Here is a 24,324-nt window from a genome sequence, read left to right on the forward strand (position 1 = left end):
ATGTCGCTCTTGCTGCTGGTTATTCTCTGATCCATCTCTACGCAGAGGACACCATTCTGTATACTTCTGGCCCTTCTTTGGACACTGTGTTAACTAACCTCCAGACGAGCTTCAGATCCATACAACTCTCCTTCCGTGGCCTCCAACTGCTCTTAAATGCAAGTAAAACTAAATGCATGCTCTTCAACTGATCGCTGCCCGCACCTGCCCGCCCGTCCAGCATCACTACTCTGGACGGTTCTGACTTAGAATATGTGGACAACTACAAATACCTGGGTGTCTGGTTGGACTGTAAACTCTCCTTCCAGACTCACATTAAACATCTCCAATCCAGAATTAAATCTAGAATTGGCTTCCATTTCGCAACAAAGCATCCGTCACTCATGCTGCCAAACTTACCCTCGTAAAACTGACTATCCTACCAATCCTTGACTTCGGCGATGTCATTTTCAAAATAGCCTCCAACACTCTACTCAGCAAATTGGACTCAGTCTATCACAGTGCCAGCCCCATATACTACCCACCACTGGGACCTGTATGTTCTCGTTGGCTGGCCTTCGCTTCATATTCGTCGCCAAACCCACTGGCTCCAGGTCATCTATAAGTCTTTGCTAGGTAAAGCCCTGCCTTATCTTAGCTCACTGGTCACCATAGCAGCACCCACCCATAGCACGTGCTCCAGCAGGTATATTTCACTGGTCACCCCCTGTTACGAATCCCTTCGGCCCGGCAGTCTAGGGGGGGATGGTAACAAGACCCGTAACATAACTCATGCAAAGTATAATAGTGAAAAAGTAACAGTGAGAATGAAAAACCACAGACAACTAAATTACCGTCAAACACTCATGGTTTATTTTTAAACACACGGTAATGGAGGGGGGCAGGAAAAGGGGCTGAGCTGGACCCAAGGAAAGAAATAATAAGGATTCAAAAACACCCCTAAGCTAGTCTACCTGCTTCAACAACAGCTAGCTAACTAACCAAAAATACAGTGGGTGGTCAGCCCAGTTCTAACTAGTGTATTTAGACAAAGTTTACCTACAGGTAGTGTATGCCCATGGGCAACTTGTCTTGGTGCCCCCTTTTCCCACCATCAAACAAACAGTCTTGAAGCACAACAGTACATACTCACATAATTCCGGATGTGAACAAAAACCAAAAGAGAGCTCAACCCAAAGAGAGAGTGAGAGAGTGCGACAGAGATTGAAACAGAGCGATCGAGCTCCAGAGAAAACAACTGAATGGGGTTTTTAAACCAAGGGAAAGGGGATGTGATTGGGTAATGGAAACAGGAGGAGGTGTGTCTTCAGATTGATGACTGATTGGGGAATGAGGATTGCCACCTGTGAGGAGGGGAGAATGAGAGAAAATAAATACACACACAGGATACACACTCAGGAGACCTGTATCCGTAACACCCCCAAAGCCATTTCCTACTTTGGCCGTCTTTCCTTCCAGTTCTCTGCTGCCAATGACTGGAACGAACTGCAAAAATCACTGAAGCTGGAGACTCATATCTCCCTCACTAACTTTAAGCACCAGTTGTCAGAGCAGCTCACAGAACACTGCACCTGTACATAGCCCATCTGTAATTTGCCCTTCCAACTACCTCATCCCATGCTGTTATTTATTTATTTTGCTCCTTTGCACCCCAGTATCTCTACTTGCACATTCATCTTCTGCACATCTATCAATACAGTGTTAAATTGCTACATTGTAATTATTTCACCACTATGGGCTATTTATTGCCTTACCTCCCTTATCCTTCTTCCTTTGCACACACTGTATATAAACTTTTTTTCTATTGTATTATTGACTGTGTGTTTGTTTATTCCATGTGTAACTCTGTGTTGTTGTCTGTGTCACAGTTGTAAATGAGAACTTGTTCTCAACTAGCCTACCTGGTTAAATAAAGGTGAAATAAAAATAAATAATACAATTAAGATCACAGTTATGAAAACTTAGGACACTAAAGAGGCCTTTCTACTGACTCTGAAAAACACCAAAAGAAAGATGCCCAGGGTCCCTGGTCATCTGCGTGAACGTGCCTTAGGCATGCTGCAAGGAGGCATGAGGACTGAAGATGTGGCCAGGGAAATAAATTGCAATGTCTGTAATGTGAGACGCCCAAGACAGCGCTACAGGGAGACAGGACGGACAGCTGATCGACCTCGCAGTGGCAGATTACCTGTAAAACAACCTGCACAGGATCGGTACATCTGAACATCACACCTGCAGGACAGGTACAGGATGGCAGCAACAACTGCCAGAGTTACACCAGGAACGCACAATCCCTCCATCAGTGCTCAGACTGTCCACAATAGGCTGAGAGAGGCTGGACTGAGGGCTTGTAGGCCTGTTGTAAGGTAGGTCCTCACTAGACATCACCGGCAACAACGTTGCCTATGGGCACAAACCCACCGTCGCTAGACCAGACAGGACTTGCAAAAAGTGCTCTTTGTCTCACCAGGGGTGATGGTCAGATTCGCGTTTATCGTCGAAAGAATGAACGTTACGCCGAGGCCTGTACTCTGGAGCGGGATCGATTTGGAGGTGGAAGGTCCGTCATGGTCTGGGGCAGCATCATCGGGCTGAGCTTGTTGTCATTGCAGGCAATCTCAACGCTGTGTGTTACAGGGAAGACATCCTCCTCCATCACGTGGTACCCTTCCCGCAGGCTCATCCTGACATGACCCTCCAGCATGACAATGCCACCAGCCATAGTGCTTGTCTGTGCGTGATTTCCTGCAAGACAGGAATGTCAGTGTTCTGCCATGGCCAGTGAAGAGCCGGGATCTCAATCCCATTGAGCACGTCTGTGACCTGTTGGATCAGAGGGTGAGGGTTAGGGACATTCCCCCCAGAAATGTCCGGGAACTTGCAGGTGCCTTGGTGGAAGAGTGGGGTAATATCTCACAGGATGAACTGGCAAATCTGGTGCAATCCATGAAGAGGAGATGCACTGCAGTACTTAATGCAGCTGGTGGCCACACCAGATACTGACTGTTACTTTTGATTTTGACCCCCCCCCCCCTTTGTTCAGGGACACATTATTCTATTTCTGTTAGTCAAGTCTGTGGAACTTGTTCAGTTTATGTCTCAGTTGTTGAAACTTGTTATGTTCATACAAATATTTACACGTTAAGTTTGCTGAAAATAAACGCAGTTGACAGTGAAAGGATGTTTCTATTTTTGCTGAGTTTATATAGGGAAGGTAATCAGGGAGGTGATGGAGTCCAGGTGAGTATGATGACACACAGGTGCGTGTAACGATGGTGACAGGTGTGTGCCCTAACGAGCATTCTGGTGACCTAGAGGCCAGAGAGGGAGCACACGTGACAGTAGAAATACTTTCATCCATCCTCGTTCGCCAAATTTTATGTTTAAAAAATATATATACATTGTTGTCAGTTGAGGCTGACATTTATCTCAACGAGTAGCATCTGAAAATACACCTAAAATAGAACTACCATAACTACCATTTTATAATTTCTGATAAAAACATATGTGGGGGGGGGGTGCTCTTATTGCAATTATAAAATGGTTTGCCAATGTAATTACAACAGTAAAAATAAATGTTTTGTCAGCCAAATAGACAATCAGTGCTGAACACAAGACAACAAACGTCAAGGAAAGCGGGGTTATGAAGTGTCAACTCCCTCCACCTGATGACTCACTTCGGTTCAAATCAAACGTAGTTTTTTGAAAGTGCTATCAGGAAAATCACTAAGCAACTGATTGAGTCCGCTGTCCGTTTTTTTTGTTTGTTATGATCATGGAGAGAAATCGTTTTCCAAGTATCTGAAAGTCCCAAATGAAGTGCTTCTGATCCAGCACCAAGCCCTGAACGGCATGTGTCGGAAATACCCGGCTATATAAACACAACACTGTTGACCGTTTTTTAAATTTTTTTTTAAATATCACTTAACACGCCGCTGCTAACCGATAGAAATGTATATATCACAGACCAGCATTGACTGACCACATGTTTAATACGCCTGGATGACACATCTTTAAACAAATAAGAGACGTCCCTGAGTACACTACCCCTGTGTGCACCATAGACTTATAGGCATGCAGACATTAGGAACAGATTCATATAATTTGCTTGAGGGCAGCTCATTAACCTCCAGGAACACGTTGATGACGTCAGATACCCTTTCTCCAGCCAGGTAGCGTACCTGCTTGTATCCTGTTAGAGCAGGGACTTTCACGCTATTGCTATTGACCAGATTAAGTGTGCTATTATCCAAAGGTCGACGTGACGCCCTCGACTCACAATTCAAATGAAGCACAGACACACCTGTCTACAAAGAAAACTTCCACCTACCACCATTGTTCCACGAGGCAAAGTAACTACCAATGTTTTACAATAGAAAACAATGGATAATAGTAATAGTAATATTAATAATAATAATAATAATATACATACTAATTCAAATATAATAAATAACAAAAGTAATATTAATCATTTCAAGATTATTAATATCATTATGAACATCATAAAACATTATAATAAATAATCATTCAAAACCAGCACAAGAATATTAGTATTATACTACATGGATATAATACTATACAATAACATAATTACTGTTATCATGTAGCAACAATCGTAACAATATTCATTATTATAATTATACAGCTATGCTTATATTATTATTGATAATATTATTGTTATTATTCCATTGTTGTTAAATTGCTTATTTAAATATATATATATATATAATAAATGCAACATTGTAATAATATTTTTGCTGCAGCCTCAGATCACATCTGTGTCAATTAAGTTACATCTGGAGACAATTTTGGCAAATCTGTGAAGAAGAAAAAAAACAACACATTTGCCTTGTAGGTCTTATTTATTGATGGAGATGTGATGAAATAAAAACATGAAATCAAGACAACTCTTGTGAACACAACTGATGAATCCATTGCTAAAAATTTGAATTGAGAGATTTTTTTGGCCTATTTTAGGGATGGGCGGAAGGACTATCATGCATATTCACTATTTGCATACGGCCTCGGTCATGCTTTTAAAGATGCAGAGCTGTCGAGAGTAACCACTTGATGACATTGATCCCAACGTACGCTTCAGAGAAATACGCGACCGGAGGCAAAGTAACGTTCTCTGGTTTCTTCGTTCACTTCCGAAAAGAGAATGGACTATTTCTTGGCATCCATTTGAAAGGACCGTAAGGAAGCAAGCCATCCCTTTTAAGGCACAGTAAGGTGATATTCAGTGACTTTACTTGCACTTGGAATCAGCATTCGAAGAAAATGTAAGTATAATTTTTTTTTTAAATGATAGCCTACCGACCGTGTAATGTTGTGCGTTGTCCTTGTGTAGAAGCAGACTATTTTATATTATTATTGTTGTTCTTCTTGTTTATTATAAGGTTATAGAAATTCTTATGAAGAATATATTCGTGTGTTCTTCACCTTTGCAATTGTGTAATAAGGACAACGGTAATGCCTTATTGAGACAAATAAATACGATACATTGCCGCCCTATAACTATAATTGCACGTGTCACCATTATTTTCTTCTATGGTTACGTTAATTTATTAATGCGTAAAAGGCATATTTTATATTGAAGTGTATTAGCCCTCATATAGGGAGAATCGACTCTCATGAGGTTTTTGATGACAGCCTTGTCAGTTGTCATCACACATCATAGTAGACCACTAAAGTGACTAAAAACGATCTAACAACTGAAATAAAACAGTTTTAGGCATTAGTCGACTTTCTAATTGTGTTTTGAAATAGTTTTCACAGGCTACTCCGTGCAAAGCTTTCAGTTCCAACTGCAGGGTATAGTGACGTTACATTTTAGTCATTTAGTAGACGCTCTTAGCCAGAGCGAGTTACAATTAGGGTAAAGTGCCTTGCTCAGGGGCACATCGACAGATTTTTTTACCTAGTCGGCTAGGGGATTCGAACCATGCCGTTTTGGCCCAACGCTTTTAATCGCGAGGCTACCTGCTACCCTAGAGAGGAAAGACCTTGACTTTATCACCGTGTAGAATTGGCATAGTTTGTTCTTACTCAATCTTTCAACCTAAGGACTAGGCATTCACAAATGACAATTGGTTACCAGAAGTTACAGATATCAAATGGGTTACGGAAGTTACAGAGATCAAATGATAAGGGGTTAGCGGAAGTTACAGAGATCAAATGATAAGGGGTTAGCGGAAGTTACAGAGATCAACTGATAATGGGTTAGCAGAAGTTACAGAGATACAATTAAATGATAGCCTATTTACAAACACAATGACACACAGAGTAGACCTATCAGAGTATGACAAAAAAACTATCCAACAAACACAATTGTATACTTTTTATCCATCATATAATTATTTAAACAAAGCACCATAAGAAGTCAAACTGAAGTTACATGCTGTCTTTGAAGAGAACATCTTGGCTCAGAACAGAAAGAGACAACATTAGTGTAACTGTATCAAAATATCCGTGACAACAGTAACAATCCCAGGCATAACATTAAAGTCCCCCCTTGATGGCGGAGATACAAATTTAAACTTTAAAGTTAAAGGGACAGGTCACCCAAATGACAAAATTACATGTTGGAAACTACGGGAGGGGGTTAAAATAAATTGAACACCCTTTCCCTCATAGAAGTAACTCAAGATAATGTTTACGACCATAAATAACACCACCCTGTGTTTATAACTGTGGATATCGACTTTGCCACTTCAGCACACTTTTGTGGCACAGTCGATTCCACGCATGGCTACAGGCCAGTAGGTTGAGGGTTCGCCAACCACCACGGAAGAGCTCACTCTCCCTGCCTGTCTTATTACACTACAAACAGAGTCAGCTGCAGACAGTGATCAGCTTGGGAAAAATCTGATTTTCAACATTTGGATGTCATATTTATAATTACAGTGCATTGGGAAAGTATACAGACCCCTTTTTCCACTTTTTGTTACGTTACAGCCATATTCTAAAATGTATTAAATAAAAAAAAATCCTCATCAATCTACACACAATACCCCATAATGACAAAGCAAAAACAGTTGTTTCTGTAGGGATGTTTTTCAGCGGCAGGGACTGGGAGACTAGTCAGGTTCGAGTGAAAGATGAATGGAGCAAAGTACAGTGAGATCCTTGATGAAAACCTGCTCCACAGCGCTCAGGACCTCAGACTGTGGTGAAGGTTCACCTTCCAACAGGACAACAACCCTAAGCACATAGCCAAGGCAGAGCAGGAGTGGCTTTGGGACAAGTCTCTGAATGTCCTTGAGTGGCCCAGCCAGAACCTGGACTTGAACCCGATCGAACATCTCTGGAGACACCTGAAAATAGCTGTGCAGTGACTCTCCCCATCTAAGCGTCGCTTGGGAGGATCTGCAGAGAAGAATGGGAGGAACTCCCCAAATACAGGTGTGCCAAGCTTGTAGCGTCATACCCAAGAAGACTCGCGGCTGTAATCGCTGCCAAAGGTGCTTCAACAAAGTACTGAGTAAAGGGTCTGAATTAGGGATGCACAATATATCAGTGAGCATCTCGAAATCGACCGATGTCTAGTTTAACGCCAATGTGCAAAACCGGTGTCAAAGCTGACACGCATACCCATATAACATAGGTACATGATGTAATGATGCCATATAAAATGTTGCGCTATACGTGCAACACAGCATTCCTAAACTAGCCGACAACGTCTGCAGTGTGGATCGAGCAGTCAACAAGTCGAGCAGTCATTTGAAAGAGTGTGGATCGAGCAGTCAACAAGTCGAGCAGTCATTTGAAAGAGTAACAACAAAATTTCAGCAAGACAACTCAAAGGCGAAATCCATTAAAACCTCTTGGTGCACCGATCCCTGAATTGCAGAGCGCCAAATTCAAATTAAATTACTAAAAATATTACATTTTTATGAAATCCCAAGTGCAATATACCAAAACACAGCTTAGCTTGTTGTTAATCTACCTGTCGTGTCAGATTTAAAAAAAAGCTTTACAGCGAAAGCAAACCAAGCGTTTATGTTAGGACAGCTCTCTCAGCAGACAAAACATTACAAACAGCTAGCAGCAAAGTAGATTGGTCACGAAAGTCAGAAAAGCAATCAAATTAATCGCTTACCTTTGATGATCTTCAGATATTTGCACTCACGAGACACCCAGTGACACAATAAATGTTTGTTTTGTTCGATAAAGATTATTTTTATATCCCAAAACCTCCATTTGGTTGGCACGTTTTGTTGAGTAATCCACAGGCTCGTACAGGTCACGACGGGCAGACTAAAATTCCAAATAGTATCCGTAAAGTTCGTAGAAACATGTCAAACGTTTTTTATAATCAATCCTCGGGTTGGTTTTACAATAAATAATCGATAATATTTCAACCTGGTGGTAGCCTTTTCAATAGGAGAGAGAGAGAAAAGGTCTGCTCCAAACTGCTTGCGCATGCAAAACTCTGGGGGGACACAGCTATCCACTGACACGATGTGATCAGTTTTGGAAACATTAGAATTGTTTCTATCCTAATCCGCCAATTATATGCATATTCTAGCTTCTTTGGCATGAGAAATAGGCAGTTTCATTTGGGTACGTTTTTCATCCAAACATCAAAATACTGCCCCATGTCTCAAGAGGTTATTAAAGCCAAGGTAATGTAATTCATTGCCCTTGACAATCAACCATTTTCTGTCGTGGGTGATGTGGGCTTTCGCCGACTGGTCGAGCACTGTAAGGGAAATCTGCCCTATGTTTATACAAGAGACCACAGGAAACTTCTTTGATCAGAGGTTAGTTTGTTTATTAAGTATTGCAAGCCAGATTGCAACCTGGAGTATACACTTTATTATTACACAACTACACAGTAATTTGCAAGTAACACACCCTGTACAAAAGATGGTGTTTTCCCTTTTTATCCCCTACTGGGATATCATCCCGCCCAGGGTGATGTCCCTTAACTTTAATACCATATAAGCTCATAATTAATAGTTGCTAATACAAAGTTGTCTCTGCTAGGCGGAGTTCAGCGTATTGTTATTTGCAGTTAGTTTCCCAATCCTTCTTCCTCCTATTGCTACAGTGGTACCTCCTTTTAAAAGTTGCGAGCTTGCACAGCGGGACTTAGAGGTACCCAGTGACACGGCTTCATTGGTCCAGACCACCACAAGGGGGAGTTAGAGGTTCCCAGCGTCACTGCTTCATTGGTCCAGACCACCACCAGGGGGAGTTAGAGGTACCCAGCATCACTGCTTCATTGCTCCAGACCACCACCAGAGGGAGTTAGAGGTACCCAGCATCACTGCTTCATTGCTCCAGACCACCACCAGGGGGAGTTAGAGGTACCCAGCATCGCGGCTCCAGACCACCACAAGGGGGAGTTAGAGGTACCCAGCATCACTGTTTCATTGCTCCAGACCACCACCAGGGGGAGTTAGAGGTACCCAGCATCGCGGCTCCAGACCACCACAAGGGGGAGTTAGAGCACTCATTATACATTTGGGTCCCAAGGTTTTTATATGACCAATCATATCGAGTGGTTCCAATGACGAATTTTGACTCGGGGCCACCGTTGCCTGGTGACTTTCTTCAGCAAAGATGGCTGACAAAACATTATGGAGGATGCAGATGTAAATTCTTATAAAGTCATAACGAGTCAAGCAAAAAGAAATTACACTTGAGAGGAATATGTTAGTTAATGTAGAGACAAACGTTTGTGCATATTTTTTTTGTTGTCATAAAGTTAATTTACGAAAATCGCTATTTAGCAAGTTTATCTGACTAGCTAACATTAGCCAGCAAGCTAGTGTTAGGAGAATGAATTTGTAATTCGTGTTGTTTAAAGTTTTAGCGACTCCTGAGAAAACCAGCAAACCAGGCTGTCGTCTTGTGAAACAGTGGATGTAAAGAATCTAGCTAGCTAAAGCATTTACCGCAAATTGAATGTACAATTGTGTAAGCTTGCCTTGCAATGCAGCTGAAGTAACATAGCTAGCTAACTATTTACTTTCTTATTGTCTAGTGGAGGATAAAAATAACTGTGTGCCTATGGATGTGTAACTAGCTACACAGTATGTAGCCGATCTGTGTATAGACGGTAACACGTTAGGTTCTGAACTAATATTCATACCAATCTATGAACCTCAGCTATCATAGTTGTTGTATCAATTTCAAGTCTGAATGGCATTAATGAAGCCTATGGATTGAGTAGAATATAATAACTTTATTGTGCCAAGGATGCAAGTCCTATATACACATGTACTGTAGTTATTACCACGCATGAGATTCCCACATTGTAGCCTGTACATTGAATATATTCACTGATCGTGTAACTCTTCCTTGGCAAATAAAGGTGCGGTTCAGGTATGAATCTCTGAGACATTCTTTTTTTCAGTCATATCAAACTCCATGATTTGAATGATGCTGTGTCTGCATGTATGTACTACAATTATACACTTCAACAGTGTTTACCACTCCTGCTCCAGGGACATCAATGATTACACACTGTAACTATGCAATAGACTAGAAACATGATTGATTTGTAATTCATATATACTGAGAAAAAAAACAATGCATATCTATCTCCCATCATCCGCATTAATCTGAGGATAGTATTTCAATGAGATACTTCATTTCAACCAGTGGAGAATGTGAAACGTTTTATTGAAAGAAGTTCATTATCCAGGTGTTATAAATACATAAATGCATTATAATTATGATAATTATAATATTATAAATACAAGTTCAATCTGTACTTCAATGCACATATGGTGTGCGTTATAAAACGAGGAAGAAAGACGAGGTGGGGAGAGAGGTGTAGAAGACAGAAAGAGGAAGAGGTAAGAACAGTGGCAGACAGTATATGATTCATGAATTACAGTGCTTCCCTAATATTCTCTCAGTTCATCACATTTGTGGTGTCTCCTAACCAGCCTTGGGCACCCAGTTGGCCCGAAGGTTACCTTAAGAGCGGGTGAGGTGGCGATGACGGGACTGGCTTCCTCTCTCACATCAAAACATCTCTGCAGACGAGAGACAGATGGATAGAGAGAGCATGATTAAGCCTTGTGTTTTTTATTCTAACACGGTCAGTCATCTTAAATCAGGAGGTGAAATGCAAAACTGACCTCGGATCATTAACTCTGGGACAACTACATCTCTGTCTGTATTTCAATGTAAAGCATCTCTTTAATAATACTTCCTGTTGACCCGACCAAGTGACCTCTCACCTATGATCATGCTGTGCCCTCTGTGTCAGCCAGTTCAGATGTGGGAGGGGTTCACCAAAACAGCTGATATAACCTAGAGGAATTAGGGAGAAGGGAGAAGGGGGATGAAGTGAAGAAGAGAGACTGTTATTGTGTGTGTTTGGTCTCACCTGGTGTCCACACTAAGTGGCTACAGAGTACTTTATGCTGAAAAACAGACACATGAGGACAAACAATAGAAGGTAATGTCAATAGAAGATAGTGTGACGCAGACACCTATCGGAGTGTACCTGAAACATTTAAATACAGAGGGCTATGTGTCTCACCACTTGGTTATTGCAAGGCTAACCCCCAGGGAAATCATGACTTGGCAGCAACAAATAGTCCAGTGAAAATGGTTGTGTTTATGTGGTGTAAATATGAAAATTAGAAGCTGACATCTTAAGGGTTTTTTAATGAATGCATTTGAGACAGGTTCCATGTACAACAAGACAGGCAGAGAGGAAGAGAGAAAAAGAACACAGAACAGTTTAATTACCTCTGGTTATGGACACTTTTGCCAGCAATAAAGCTTCCACGGCCTGTTCCTCGGACAGTGAACATCTAGCAGCAATATCTACATTTTTGACCCCTTGGTCAGCTCTCTCTCTGAAAGTAAAGGAAGCAACTTATTTTTTATAGATATAAAAATATATATATATAAAACATATATAACAATAACTGAGATATGGTCGTTCCATCTAAAGCAGCAGATGTTATTTTTAGGATACGTCAATACAGCCCAGTGCTGCTTACCTGAGATGCCATCTTCGTAGGTGTCCACTTTGACTTCCTTTGTGTCAAAGAGTAAGGGGAACAACTACTTCAAGGTCTCAGAGCGAGTGACGTCACCGATTAAAGTGCTATTAGCTCGCTAGCAAGTCATTTCACACCGGTTACACACAACTTTAAAAAAATATATATATACACATTGCAAGATTTTTGGCGAAATAGACAGACATAACAATGGGAAGACCGCAGTGTTCCAATATTATTTTTGTTGTTTACATTTTAACTATAAAACAACGTGAGCAGGTCTCACTACCAATAATAGCGAAGCAGGCATTGTGACGTTGAACAATAAGCTGGGAGTAGTACATTCGGAAGGCGAGTTGGTGCCACTGTGCTCAATAGAACTAATAGGAGCTGGCAGGGTGAAAAATGCCCTAAAATAAGGCCTGTATTTTTCGCGATTACTTCAAAACAACGGCAAGCAACTGGGAAATATGGTCATATTATGAAACTGGGCTCCACGGTGGATGCAATGAACTAGTTTTTTATCAGAAAAGAACGTTGTTAAAAATGTAATGTTTCCAACCTACTATCTACACGGATTTCAGAGAGCAGAATCATTACTTTACGACACCCATTGAATATGGCCGGTGTCAGTAAACTTCGGGAAAAAATGTAATTCAATTGTTTCCAGCAGCACATTTACAATCACCAACGCTCTGGTTAACATGAAAACTGCCTTTCCAGCTCTGCTAGGGCGAGTAAAATGGTCAGAGTGGTCTCATTTGTGTCTGGAGGTAGCTAGCCAACATTAGCTTGGGTGCTTGACTGCCATTGTAAGGCCAGAATGCTCAAATCAACCCTACTCTTCGGCCCGAACGCCCAGTGTGCGCTCCGAGGGCGAAACGGTCTGAATTTACAAACGGACAGTTTTTCTCTGAATGGAAACATCATAATATTAATCAAATTAATTGAGACAAATTTCTTCAAATCAATCCCATATACTATGTTATTACAAAAAAAAAAAAAAAACATTTTAAATTCTATGGTAATGCCAATACGGAATACTATAAGATGCTTCTCAAAGATCCCCTCTGGTGGTCAAACTAGCAATAACTTGTAGTAACAGAAGAAATGTCTGAGAATTAAATGACGTGCCACAGAAGGCTGCAGCAGCACGCAAGGTGTCCCGCAGTATGACGCAACTTTTAAAGGAGGAACCACTGTATCATGTGCTAGCAGAAGTAAGTCTGGAACATAGTATCAACAGGAATTGAAAGTATAGTTCCAACACACAGACATTAGATTTTTGTAGAGAATGCAGAATGACAGGCTTTCGTGATCAAAGTTAGTCGATAATTTGAAATGGTAGATGACTTTCATGCCCTCTTCATCTGACTAACAGTCCCTTTCCCTCTGTCTCTCTTCAGGATGACCAGTAGGGATAAATGGAGGGTTTACAAGCGGGTATGTGTCGTGTTCTTTCTGGCTGCGGTGACGTTGACGGTGGTCCAGAGAGGGGCTCCCTTCCAAATCGAGAGGCAGGGTCGCATGGAGGCCCCCTCCGAGGGAGGGGAGAACAGGGCCCAGCAGCAGAATACGGGCCTCTACCCAGGGACCAACACCTTCTGGAAGGCTAGCAAGGGCAAACAAGCCGACTCTACAGCCACCGCCACTGGCACCACGGAGGAGTCCAGCATCACCCAGGAGCGAGCTGGCTCCCGGACCTGGGACGTGTCCAGTGCCAACTGCAGTGCCAACCTCAACTTCACCAACCAGGACTGGTTCAGGGGCTTGGAGGAGAACTTTAAGCAGTTCCTTCTGTACCGTCACTGCCGCTTCTTCCCCATGCTCATCAACCATCCGGAGAAGTGCTCCGGGGAGACCTACCTGCTCATGGTCATCAAGTCCATCGCTACGCAGCACGACCGCCGCGAGGTGATCCGCAAGACGTGGGGCAAGGAGCAGGTTGTTGGCGGCAAGAAGGTGAAGACGGTGTTCTTGCTGGGGACGCCGTCCAACGAGGCTGAGAAGGCCAACCATCAGAAGCTCCTGGAGTACGAGGACTACATCTACAGAGATATACTCCAATGGGACTTCCAGGACAGCTTCTTCAACCTGACCCTCAAGGAGACCCACTTCCTTAAGTGGTTCTCCACCTACTGTGCCGACGTGCGCTACGTCTTCAAGGGCGACGACGACGTCTTCGTCAGTGTGGAGAACATCTTCGAGTACCTGGAGGCCAGCGCCCAGGTCAAGAACCTCTTCGTTGGTGACGTGCTCTTCAAGGCCAAGCCCATTCGCAGGAAGGAGAACAAGTACTACATCCCACAAGCACTTTACAACAAGACCCACTACCCTCCATACGCCGGAGGCGGTGGGTTCCTCATGGACGCACCCCTGGCCAGGAGGCTCTACTGGGCCTCAGACTCTCTGGAGCTGTACCCCATCGACGATGTGTTCCTGGGCATGTGTCTGGAGGTGCTGCAGGTCACACCCATCAAGCACAATGCTTTTAAGACATTTGGTCTGGTCAAGAACAAGGACAGCAAGCTCAACCAAGAACCTTGTTTCTTCAAGAGCATGATCGTGGTTCACAAGCTGCTACCATCAGAGCTCATACACATGTGGAACCTGGTGAACAGTAATCTCATCTGTTCGCAGAAAGTGGAGATCTTATAGCCTGGTGGGAACTCTTAACTAGGCGAGGGGAGAAGAGTTGGGATGTGTGAGCGGGCCGGGAGGCAGATGTTTTGACATCCAATTCAAGTTCTCCTTTGTTCATAGTAGGACCCAGACAATATTTGATTTATTACATTTCAGCAAACATTCTTATTCAGAGCAATTAGGGTTAAATGCCTTGCTCACATCGGCAGATTTTTCACCTAGTCGGCTTGGGGAGTCAAACCAACAACATTTTGGTTACTGGCCCAACGCTCTTAACCGCTAGGCTACTTGCCTCTACTGCATCACAGTGGAAGTAAATTATCTGGTGATGTTTTTTTATGTTCTGGTGGCGTTTTTAAATGACTCTCAAAGTCAGCAGGCACATTCAGAGGTGCCAAACCAAAGGGGTTTGAGGTGCTGGCAGATAGTGTTGCAAAGAGGACAGCGAGCTGCCCCACGTTGTCATGCATCCCTTTGACTGTGTACTGAAAGTCAAACACCTTGTTCATTTGGACCAGGCTTCACCTACACTGTAGTAACATGGACCTTATAAAATAGCAAGAAACAAAGTGTCTCTACCTCACTAATGTAGTTGAAATTTCTTTTCTCGTTTAGGTAGTCATTTGAATATAATTTTGGTCAAGACTAAATGTCTTGTAAGCATGTTTAACCACGTCAATAGTCAAATAAATAATAATGTCATTTGTTTTTCTTTACATCAAACCCTGCAGTCCAATGTAGAGAGAGAGAGACCCTTTGTTATGGGTCACTGCACTTCAATATGATTGTTCAGTTTGCATAAAGAATTTGGACTGTATACTGTATGTGTCAATGGATTTGAATGTGCTGATATACTTGATATGAATTGAGTTGAGGGTTTATGAGAGGCTCCCGAGTGACGTAGCGGTCTAAGGCACTGTGTCTCAGTGCTAGAGTTGTCACTGCAGACCATGGTTTGATCACGGGCTGTATTGCAACCGGCTGTTATCGGGAGTCCCATAGGGTGGCGCGCAATTGGTCCAGTGTCATCCTGGTTAGGGGAGGTTTTGGCTGGGGTAGGCTGTCATTTGTTTTTATCTGACTTTCCTAGTTAAATAAAAGGTCAAATTACATTGAAACTGTGAAACAAATAAACTACTGCTGATACATATATCGCAATATGTTAATTTAATAGCCCCACAGACAAAGGGGGCAAAAGAGGTTGTTTGATATGTAATTAATTGCAGGGAAGGTATTGGAATTAATGAAAATGTGCAAAGATTATAGTTCCTCATGTTTAGAGGGCAGTGAATATGTGTGGATGATGTATATAAATGTTTTAAAAAATCTAAATATATATATAGGTTTAAAAATCACGTTTGTAAATAAATTTTTAAAAAAATCATATGTGGGTCTTATCATTTTATTTATTTATATTGTACAAGTTCGACTAATTGACAACAAACTGTGACCAACGATCCAAACAAGTTCAGATGACAAAGGCTCACATGGTATTTGATCTTAACGTTGATAGTATGACCAAAATATTCATTGTTCATTTTATTTCAATGTTCACTTGTTATAGGTCAATGGGATTATTTTAACCTCAAAATGTTATCCTTTTATCCTCAACATTGTTGATGTTTTAACATCTAAACATATCTTTATACATTCAAGGCTGATTTATCAATTAAACCAATGTAAATACATTACTTAATTTATGCCTTAAGGTAATATGTATAATAGTATAATTTGTATTAGTGTTTCACTTCAAATGTTACATTTTTTTTGTCACAAATGATATGCACATGACAGAACCAGAAACACATTTAACAGAACATTAACAGAGTTTTTAAATCAGTGGTTTTTTACTGGTTTCAGAGGCAGTTTATAGAGTCCTGATTGGTGTTCCCATGGTTTTATGTTCTCCTGCTGAATATCATATAACAGCGATACTATCAACTATTATATTTATCATAGTGATACAGGAGTCACATTAAAACAGAGTACGTGCAGATGGCACTAATTTACTATGTGGGGAGGTGTGTCATAGGTGATGAATGTGTAGGGCACAGATGTTGTGGCACAGCAAAAATATCAGCATACCTCAAATCTACAGGTTGAAAGTTCAAATCACCAGGTGGGGTCATCTTGAAAAGTCAGTACTGAGTGATCATGTCAACTGTAATCATGTTGGTCATTTGATTAAAGATTTTATCTGAACAGCGTACCACTTACCTTAAAACCCCTATACCATTTTAATTACCTTACTTATAATTATTTGGGACACCTGGAACCATCACGTCCCAAGAACCTTCAGGGGACCATGACAACAACATCCCAAGAACGTCATAAAAACATCCCCGGGAACTATAAGAAGGTCCCTCAGAGAAAGCTCCTTTGAGACAATCATGCGACACCCTAAGGTCTAGTAAAATGAAGGTCCTGAGAACGTCCTAAAAAAGGGTCCTGACATGGTCCTCAGCAACGTCCTGGAAAATGACAGGGAACTAGACAAAGGGCCACCAGAGAACGTTCCCTTGGGACTTGTGCGGTCGAGCCAGCTGTTGGATTTTAACAGTGAAGAGGCTGACAACGAGGATCGTTTTTCTTGCCCAAAGTGAGGCTTTTATTACCAATGTGAAGAATTAGTAGCAAATGTACAATATGTACAAACAAAAATAACAAACCTGAATCTAAATAAGTAGAGCTGTCAAAGGCCAACTGGGGCGTCAGGTAGCCTAGTGGTTAGAGCGTTGGACTAGTAACCGAAAGGTTGCAAGATCAAATCCTCGAGCTGACAAAGTACATTCAGCCCCTGAACAAGGCAGTTAACCCACTGTTCCTAGGCCAGTTAACCCACTGTTCCTAGACCAGTTAACCCACTGTTCCTAGACCAGTTAACCCCCTGTTCCTAGACTAGTTAACCCACTGTTCCTAGACCAGTTAACCCACTGTTCCTAGACCAGTTAACCCACTGTTCCTAGACCAGTTAACCCACTGTTCCTAGGCCAGTTAACCCACTGTTCCTAGACCAGTTAACCCACTGTTCCTAGACCAGTTAACCCCCTGTTCCTAGACCAGTTAACTGTTCCAAGACCAGTTAACCCCTGTTCCTAGACCAGTTAACCCACTGTTCCTAGACCAGTTAACCCACTGTTCCTAGACCAGTTAACCCACTGTTCCTAGACCAGTTAACCCACTGTTCCAAGACCAGTTAAAGACCAGTTAACCCACTGTTCCAAGACCAGTTAACCCACTGTTCCTAGACCTAACCCACTGTTCCTAGACCAGTTAACCCACTGTTCCTAGACCAGTTAACCCACTGTTCCTAGGCTGTCATTGAAAATAAGAATTTGTTCTCTACTAGCTTGACTAGCTAAATAAAGGCTCAGTAAAAAGGAGAAACGCTTCAAATATGCAGATCAGTAAATAAATGTTTATAAAGAGAAAAACACTGCCTTCAGAAAGAATTCATACCCTTCGTCTTATTCCACGTCTGGTTGTGTTACCGCCTGATATCCAAACTTATTAAATTTTCTCACCCATACCCCGTAATAACAAAGTGAAAACACGTTTTTAGACATTTTTATAAATGTATTATAAATGAAATACAGAAATATATAATTTACAAAAGTATTCACACCCCTGGATCAATACTTTGTAGAAAGCACCGGGGGGGAATTACTGCTTTGAGACATCTTGGGTATGTTTGTATTATTTTATTTAACTAGACATGTCAGTTTAGAACAAATTCTTATTTACAATGACGGCCTAGGAACTGCCTTGTTCAGGGAAAGAACAACAGATTTGTTTTACCTTGTCAGCTCGGGGATACGATCTAGCAACCTCTTAATTACTGGCCCCACACTCAAACCACCTAGCTACCTGTACAAGCTTTGGCTATATGGATTTGGGGATTTTGTCCCATTCTTCTTTGCAGATTTTCACATAGTTAGATGGGGAGTGGAGGTGAACGGCAATCTTTTAGTCTTTCCACAGGTTTTCAATGGGATTCAAGTATGGGCTTTGGCTGGGCCACTCAATGACTTTCACATTCTTGTTCTGAAGCCATTCCAGTGTTGCTTTCGCTGTATGCTTGGGGTCATTGTTCAGACCACAGAATATTTTGCCTTATGCTCTCAGAGTTTTTCACCTTCCTTTTTGCAAACTCCAAGCATGCTGTCATGTGCCTTTTTCTCAGGTGTGGTTTCCGTGGCTACACTCCCATGAAGCCCAGATTGGTTTGATGAGACTGTTTCTTCTTCTGGCAGGTTCTCCCATCTCAGCGAAAGAACTCTGTAGTTCTGTCAGAGTGGTCATTGGGTTCTTTGTCACTTCCCTGCAACTGCACATGGGGACAAAGATCATACTTTTTGGAGAAATGTCCTCTGGTCTGATGAAACAAAAATAGAACTGTTTGGCCATAATGACCATCGTTATGTTTGGAGGAAAAAGGGGGAGGCTTGCAAGCCAAATAACACCATCCCAACCGTGAAGCACAGGGGTGGCAGCGTCATGTTGTGCGGGTGCTTTGCTGCAGGAGGGCCTGGTGCACTTCACAAATTAGATGGCATCTTGAGGGAAGAAAATTATGTGGATATATTGAAGCAAAATATCAAGACATCAGTCAGGAAGTTAAAGCTTGGTTGCAAATGGGTATTCCAAATGAACAATGACCCCAAGCATACTTCCAAAGTTGTGGCAACATGGCATAAGGGAAACAAAGTCAAGGTATTGGAGTGGCCATCACAAAGCCCTGACCTCAATCCAATAGAAGATTTGTTGGCAGAACTGAAAAAGCGTGTGCGAGCAAGGAGGCCTACAAACCTGACTCAGTTAAACCAGCTCTGTCAGGAGGAATGGGCCGAAATTCACCCAACTTATTGTGGGAAGCTTGTGGAAGGCTACCCGAAAAGTTTGACCCAAGTTAAACAATTTAAAGGAAATGCTACCAAATACTAATTGAGTGTATGTGAACTACTGACCCACTGGGAATGTGATGAAAGAAATAAAAGCTGAAATAAATCATTCTCTCTACTATTATTCTGACATTTCGCATTCTTAAAATAAAGTGTTGATCCCAACTGGCCTAAAACAGGGAATCTTTACTCAGATTAAATGTCAGGAATTGTGAAAAACTGAGTTTAAATGTATTTCGCTAAGGTGTATGTAAACTTCCGACTTCATTTGTACGCACGCACCACTTTTCACAATTGTATCTCAGAGATCTACAGGCAGTTCCTTGGACTTCATGTTATAGTTTCTGTTCTGACAAGCACTTCTTCTTCTGTAGTTCTGCACTTCTTCTTCTGTAGTTCTGCACTTCTTCTTCTGTAGTTCTGCACTTCTTCTGTAGTTCTGCACTTCTTCTGTAGTTCTGCACTTGTGTAGTTCTGCACTTGTGTAGTTCTGCACTTGTGTAGTTCTGCACTTCTGTAGTTCTGCACTTCTTCTTCTTCTGTAGTTCTGCACTTCTGTAGTTCTGCACTTGTGTAGTTCTGCACTTGTGTAGTTCTGCACTTGTGTAGTTCTGCACTTCTTCTTCTGTAGTTCTGCACTTCTGTAGTTCTTCTTGTGTAGTTCTGCACTTCTTCTTCTGTAGTTCTGCACTTCTTCTTCTGTAGTTCTGCACTTCTTCTTCTGTAGTTCTGCACTTCTTCTTCTGTAGTTCTGCACTTCTTCTTCTGTAGTTCTGCACTTCTTCTTCTGTAGTTCTGCACTTCTTCTTCTGTAGTTCTGCACTTCTTCTTCTGTAGTTCTGCACTTCTTCTTCTGTAGTTCTGCACTTCTTCTTCTGTAGTTCTGCACTTCTTCTTCTGTAGTTCTGCACTTCTTCTTCTGTAGTTCTGCACTTCTTCTCCTGTAGTTCTGCACTTCTTCTCCTGTAGTTCTGCACTTCTTCTTCTGTAGTTGTGTAGTTTAACGGCAGTGGACATCTAATATCTTGAATAGACCAACTAAACTATAATATAAGGCCATTATACTTTGTGATACAACATGCGAAAAGGAAAAACAAAAACAAAAAAAACAAGAACTTGTAAAAAATAAAAAAAAATAAAAACACACAACAAACCCTACACTCATTAAAAACTCACTACTATTTTGACCCCATCTGCTCCTGCACCATGCCACCGGCCTGGGTTGACGTGACACCACCACTCAACACACCCTGTAACTCTTCTGAAGTCAAATCTCGTACCACCATGTACTTCTCTGCAGCTGACACCACAACATCTATTTTATGTGATTTATGGTCCTTTTCTGCGCTACTGTTGATAACCGTTGCTATGAACGCTAAGAAGCCAATCTTACTTGAAGCATATATCACTCGTTGGCCTATCCCTCTGTTCTGGCACAGATATACTACTCACAGGGATCCTCTCAGGATCCCTCTAAAAGGATAACTAATATATCCTAACATGACTTTGTTGTGTAAAGTCCGACTCAAAACTCAAAAGAACGGACAGTGACTCCTCTGTTTCGCTACACTCACCACCGGGTCTGCTTCGCACCAAACGGCGGGCATTACAAACACCAGGAATCTTCAACTTCAATTGCTCCACCTCCACACGTAACACTACCCCAGATATCACTACATTCAATGGTTCCCTGTTCCTAAGAGCAAAGCAAGAAACAGATCTTGACCCAAGCTGGTCTGAAGAAACACGCAAATATCACAAGTCCACTACAGGTTACCTTCACTGATTCAACTGCACCAAACTCCTTTCTCACCCACCTTGAAACCACAAATGCATCAGCCAAAAGGCCAGGTTCCACTTTCTCCAACAATGTCCCACCTACTGGACCAGATTATTTTTATCATGTCCATTGATGCCAGGCTTGGTTTCCGAGCTATTCACCACACCTTCCACCTCACTTAACTTGCCCTCATTCACTTCCATTTCACCTCCAGAACTCGGTCTGGTGCATGGCTCACTCTGTTTGCACTTGACACCGATCATCTTCAACACCCAATCTCCATTTTTTTGTCATCATCTTCATCCAATTCAAAACCCACCTCTGCTCTCCTCATTCTCTTCCACCTCTTCCTCTTTTCCTCCTCAGAAATCTACCTTTTCTGTGTCACTGTCCCAATATTCCTCTTCTCCTGGTGCGGCCCGGGGGCATCCCGACGTAACTCCATCTCGTAATCGTCCTGCTCACCTCGAAAACGTGTCTTCGCCGGGTAGCGACATTTTGACGGCAGTGCTTCCTCAGGACCTTCTTGGCTGCTTCTTTTTTTTTGTTGTCACATGATTCTTCCTCACAAACTTCCCAACAACCACTCGGTCTCTGACATGCACTGTGAACTGTAGGACCTTACATAGATGTGTTATTTCTAATTCATGTTGAAACAAGTGAATGGGCCACAGGTGGACTGCAATCAAGTTGTAGTGACATCTCAAGGATGATCAAAGGAAATTGGATACACCTGATCTGAATTTGGAGCATCGTAGCAAAGGTGTGTGAATACTTACAGGATGTCAATGAGATATTTCTGTATTTCAATTTCAATATGTTTGCCAGAATTTCTAAAAACATGTTTTCACTTTGTCATTATGTGGTATTGTGTGTAGATGGGTGAGAGAGAAAAAACAAAAAACTATTTAATCCATTTTGAATTCAGGCTGTAACACAACAAAATGTGGAATAAGTCAAGGGGTATGAATACTTTCTGAAGGCACTGTGTGCCTGGCGACGCACAGAAATAGGTTTTGAGCGCAGAAAACCTATTGGCGGCGTGCAAACACAAACTGTCACACGCCTCCTCTCGTTTGCAGGCGATCAACAATCAAGAAATCAAAATACATTGCTAATCCCACATTATATTACATAGATACACGCCAAGGGCATAACTTTGTGTTGCATATGGGGGGGGGGTCAAGGTCAATGGGTTCTGGCGTGAGAGAGAGAGAGAGAGAGAGAGAGAGAGAGAGAGAGAGAGAGAGAGAGAGAGAGAGAGAGAGAGACAGAGAAGACAGAGAGAGAGAGAGAGAGAGAGAGACAGAGAAAGAGAGCAAGAAAGAGAGAGAGAGAGAGAGAGAGAAAGAGAGAGAGACAGAGAGAGAGACAGAGAGAGAAAGAGAGAGAGAGAGAAAGAGAGAGAGACAGAGAGAGAAAGAGAGCGAGAGAGCGAGAGAGCGAGAGAGAGAGAGAGAGAGTACATCACACTCAAGTCATCCACCACCAATTCATGACAGCTGCAAGTAGAGAGGAACTTCATGCTAGGAGTGGCAGTTCACTCAAGTGTGGCCCAAGTGTGATGCAATGTGGCAAAGGCAACAGAGATATTTACTGGACATTGAAGTATACAGGCATAGGGATGACCATTTTGGTATACACAGGCCACCCTACAATCCTGTAGTAATTTAGGAGCCGGTTGTTCGTTGTCAGACCTATTGATGTCAGCCCGGTCAGTAGGAAGATTGTGACGGCTGAGGTCTTCGCACCCGCCCTCTACTGACTTCAAAGGGAAGGTCGGGAGCAGCAGCGCCTCTTCAACCTCAGGAGGCTGAAGAAATTCGGCTTGTCACCAAAAGCACTCACAAACTTCTACAGATGCACAATCGAGAGCATCCTGGCGGGCTGTATCACCGCCTGGTATGGCAACTGCACCGTCCTCAACCGTAAGGCTCTCCAGAGGGTAGTGAGGTCTGCACAACGCATCACCGGGGGCAAACTACCTGCCCTCCAGGACACCTACACCACCCGATGCTACAGGAAGGCCATAAAGATCATCAAGGACATCAACCACCCGAGCCACTGCCTGTTCACCCCGCTGTCATCCAGAAGGCGAGGTCAGTACAGGTGCATCAAAGCTGGGACCGAGAGACTGAAAAACAGCTTCTATCTCAAGGCCATCAGACTGTTAAACAGCCACCACTAACATTGAGTGGCTACTGCCAACACACTGTCAATGACATTGACTCTACTCCAGCCACTTTAATCATGGGAATTGATGGGAAATGATGTAAATATATCACTAGCCACTTTAAACAATGCTACCTTATATAATGTTACTTACCCTACATTATTCATCTCATATGCATACGTAGATACTGTACTCTATATCATCGACTGCATCCTTATGTAATACATGTATCACTAGCCACTTTAACTATGCCACTTGGTTTACATACTCATCTCATATGTATATACTGTACTCGATACCATCTACTGTATCTTGCCTATGCTGCTCTGTACCATCACTCATTCATATATCCTTATGTACATATTCTTTATCCCCTTACACTGTGTATAAGACAGTAGTTTTTTTTGGAATTGTTAGTTAGATTACTTGTTCGTTATTACTGCATTGTCGGAACTAGAAGCACAAGCATTTCGCTACACTCGCATTAACATCTGCTAACCATGTGTATGTGACAAATAAAATTTGATTTGATTTGAGCCATCTTGGGTAATGTAGCTCTTTGGGAAAGGAAAGAAGAAAACACTCATCCCCGACTCCCTGGTCCCTTCGGTCTGCAGACTGTCTGTACATTCACTCCTGGTACTGTGTATTATATTTCCATACTGTAATCACACCAGAAAAAGAGAGAAAAGCTCATTTGCACAATTGATTTTATTAGTTTTAATTCGGATCCTCATTAACTATTGACGAAGCAACAGCTATTCTTCCTGGTGTCCACAAAATAAAAACATAAAACACGACAATTAACAAAACACTGGTACACTGATAGACATGAACAGTTACACACATTTA

The 24,324-nt window shown here is 42.1% G+C and overlaps 1 protein-coding gene across 1 annotated transcript; it reads left to right on the forward strand.

The window, feature by feature from the left end:
• The first annotated feature begins 5,035 nt into the window (after positions 1-5,035).
• b3gnt7 (UDP-GlcNAc:betaGal beta-1,3-N-acetylglucosaminyltransferase 7) lies at positions 5,036-16,002 on the forward strand. Its single transcript, XM_024422817.2, has 2 exons — positions 5,036-5,282; positions 13,382-16,002. Coding segments are annotated over exons 1-2 (1,254 nt in total). The 5' UTR covers positions 5,036-5,280; the 3' UTR covers positions 14,634-16,002.
• The last annotated feature ends 8,322 nt before the right edge of the window (positions 16,003-24,324 follow it).

The sequence above is a fragment of the Oncorhynchus tshawytscha genome, linkage group LG06, assembly GCF_018296145.1.
Source record: "Oncorhynchus tshawytscha isolate Ot180627B linkage group LG06, Otsh_v2.0, whole genome shotgun sequence".
NCBI lineage: Eukaryota > Metazoa > Chordata > Actinopteri > Salmoniformes > Salmonidae > Oncorhynchus > Oncorhynchus tshawytscha.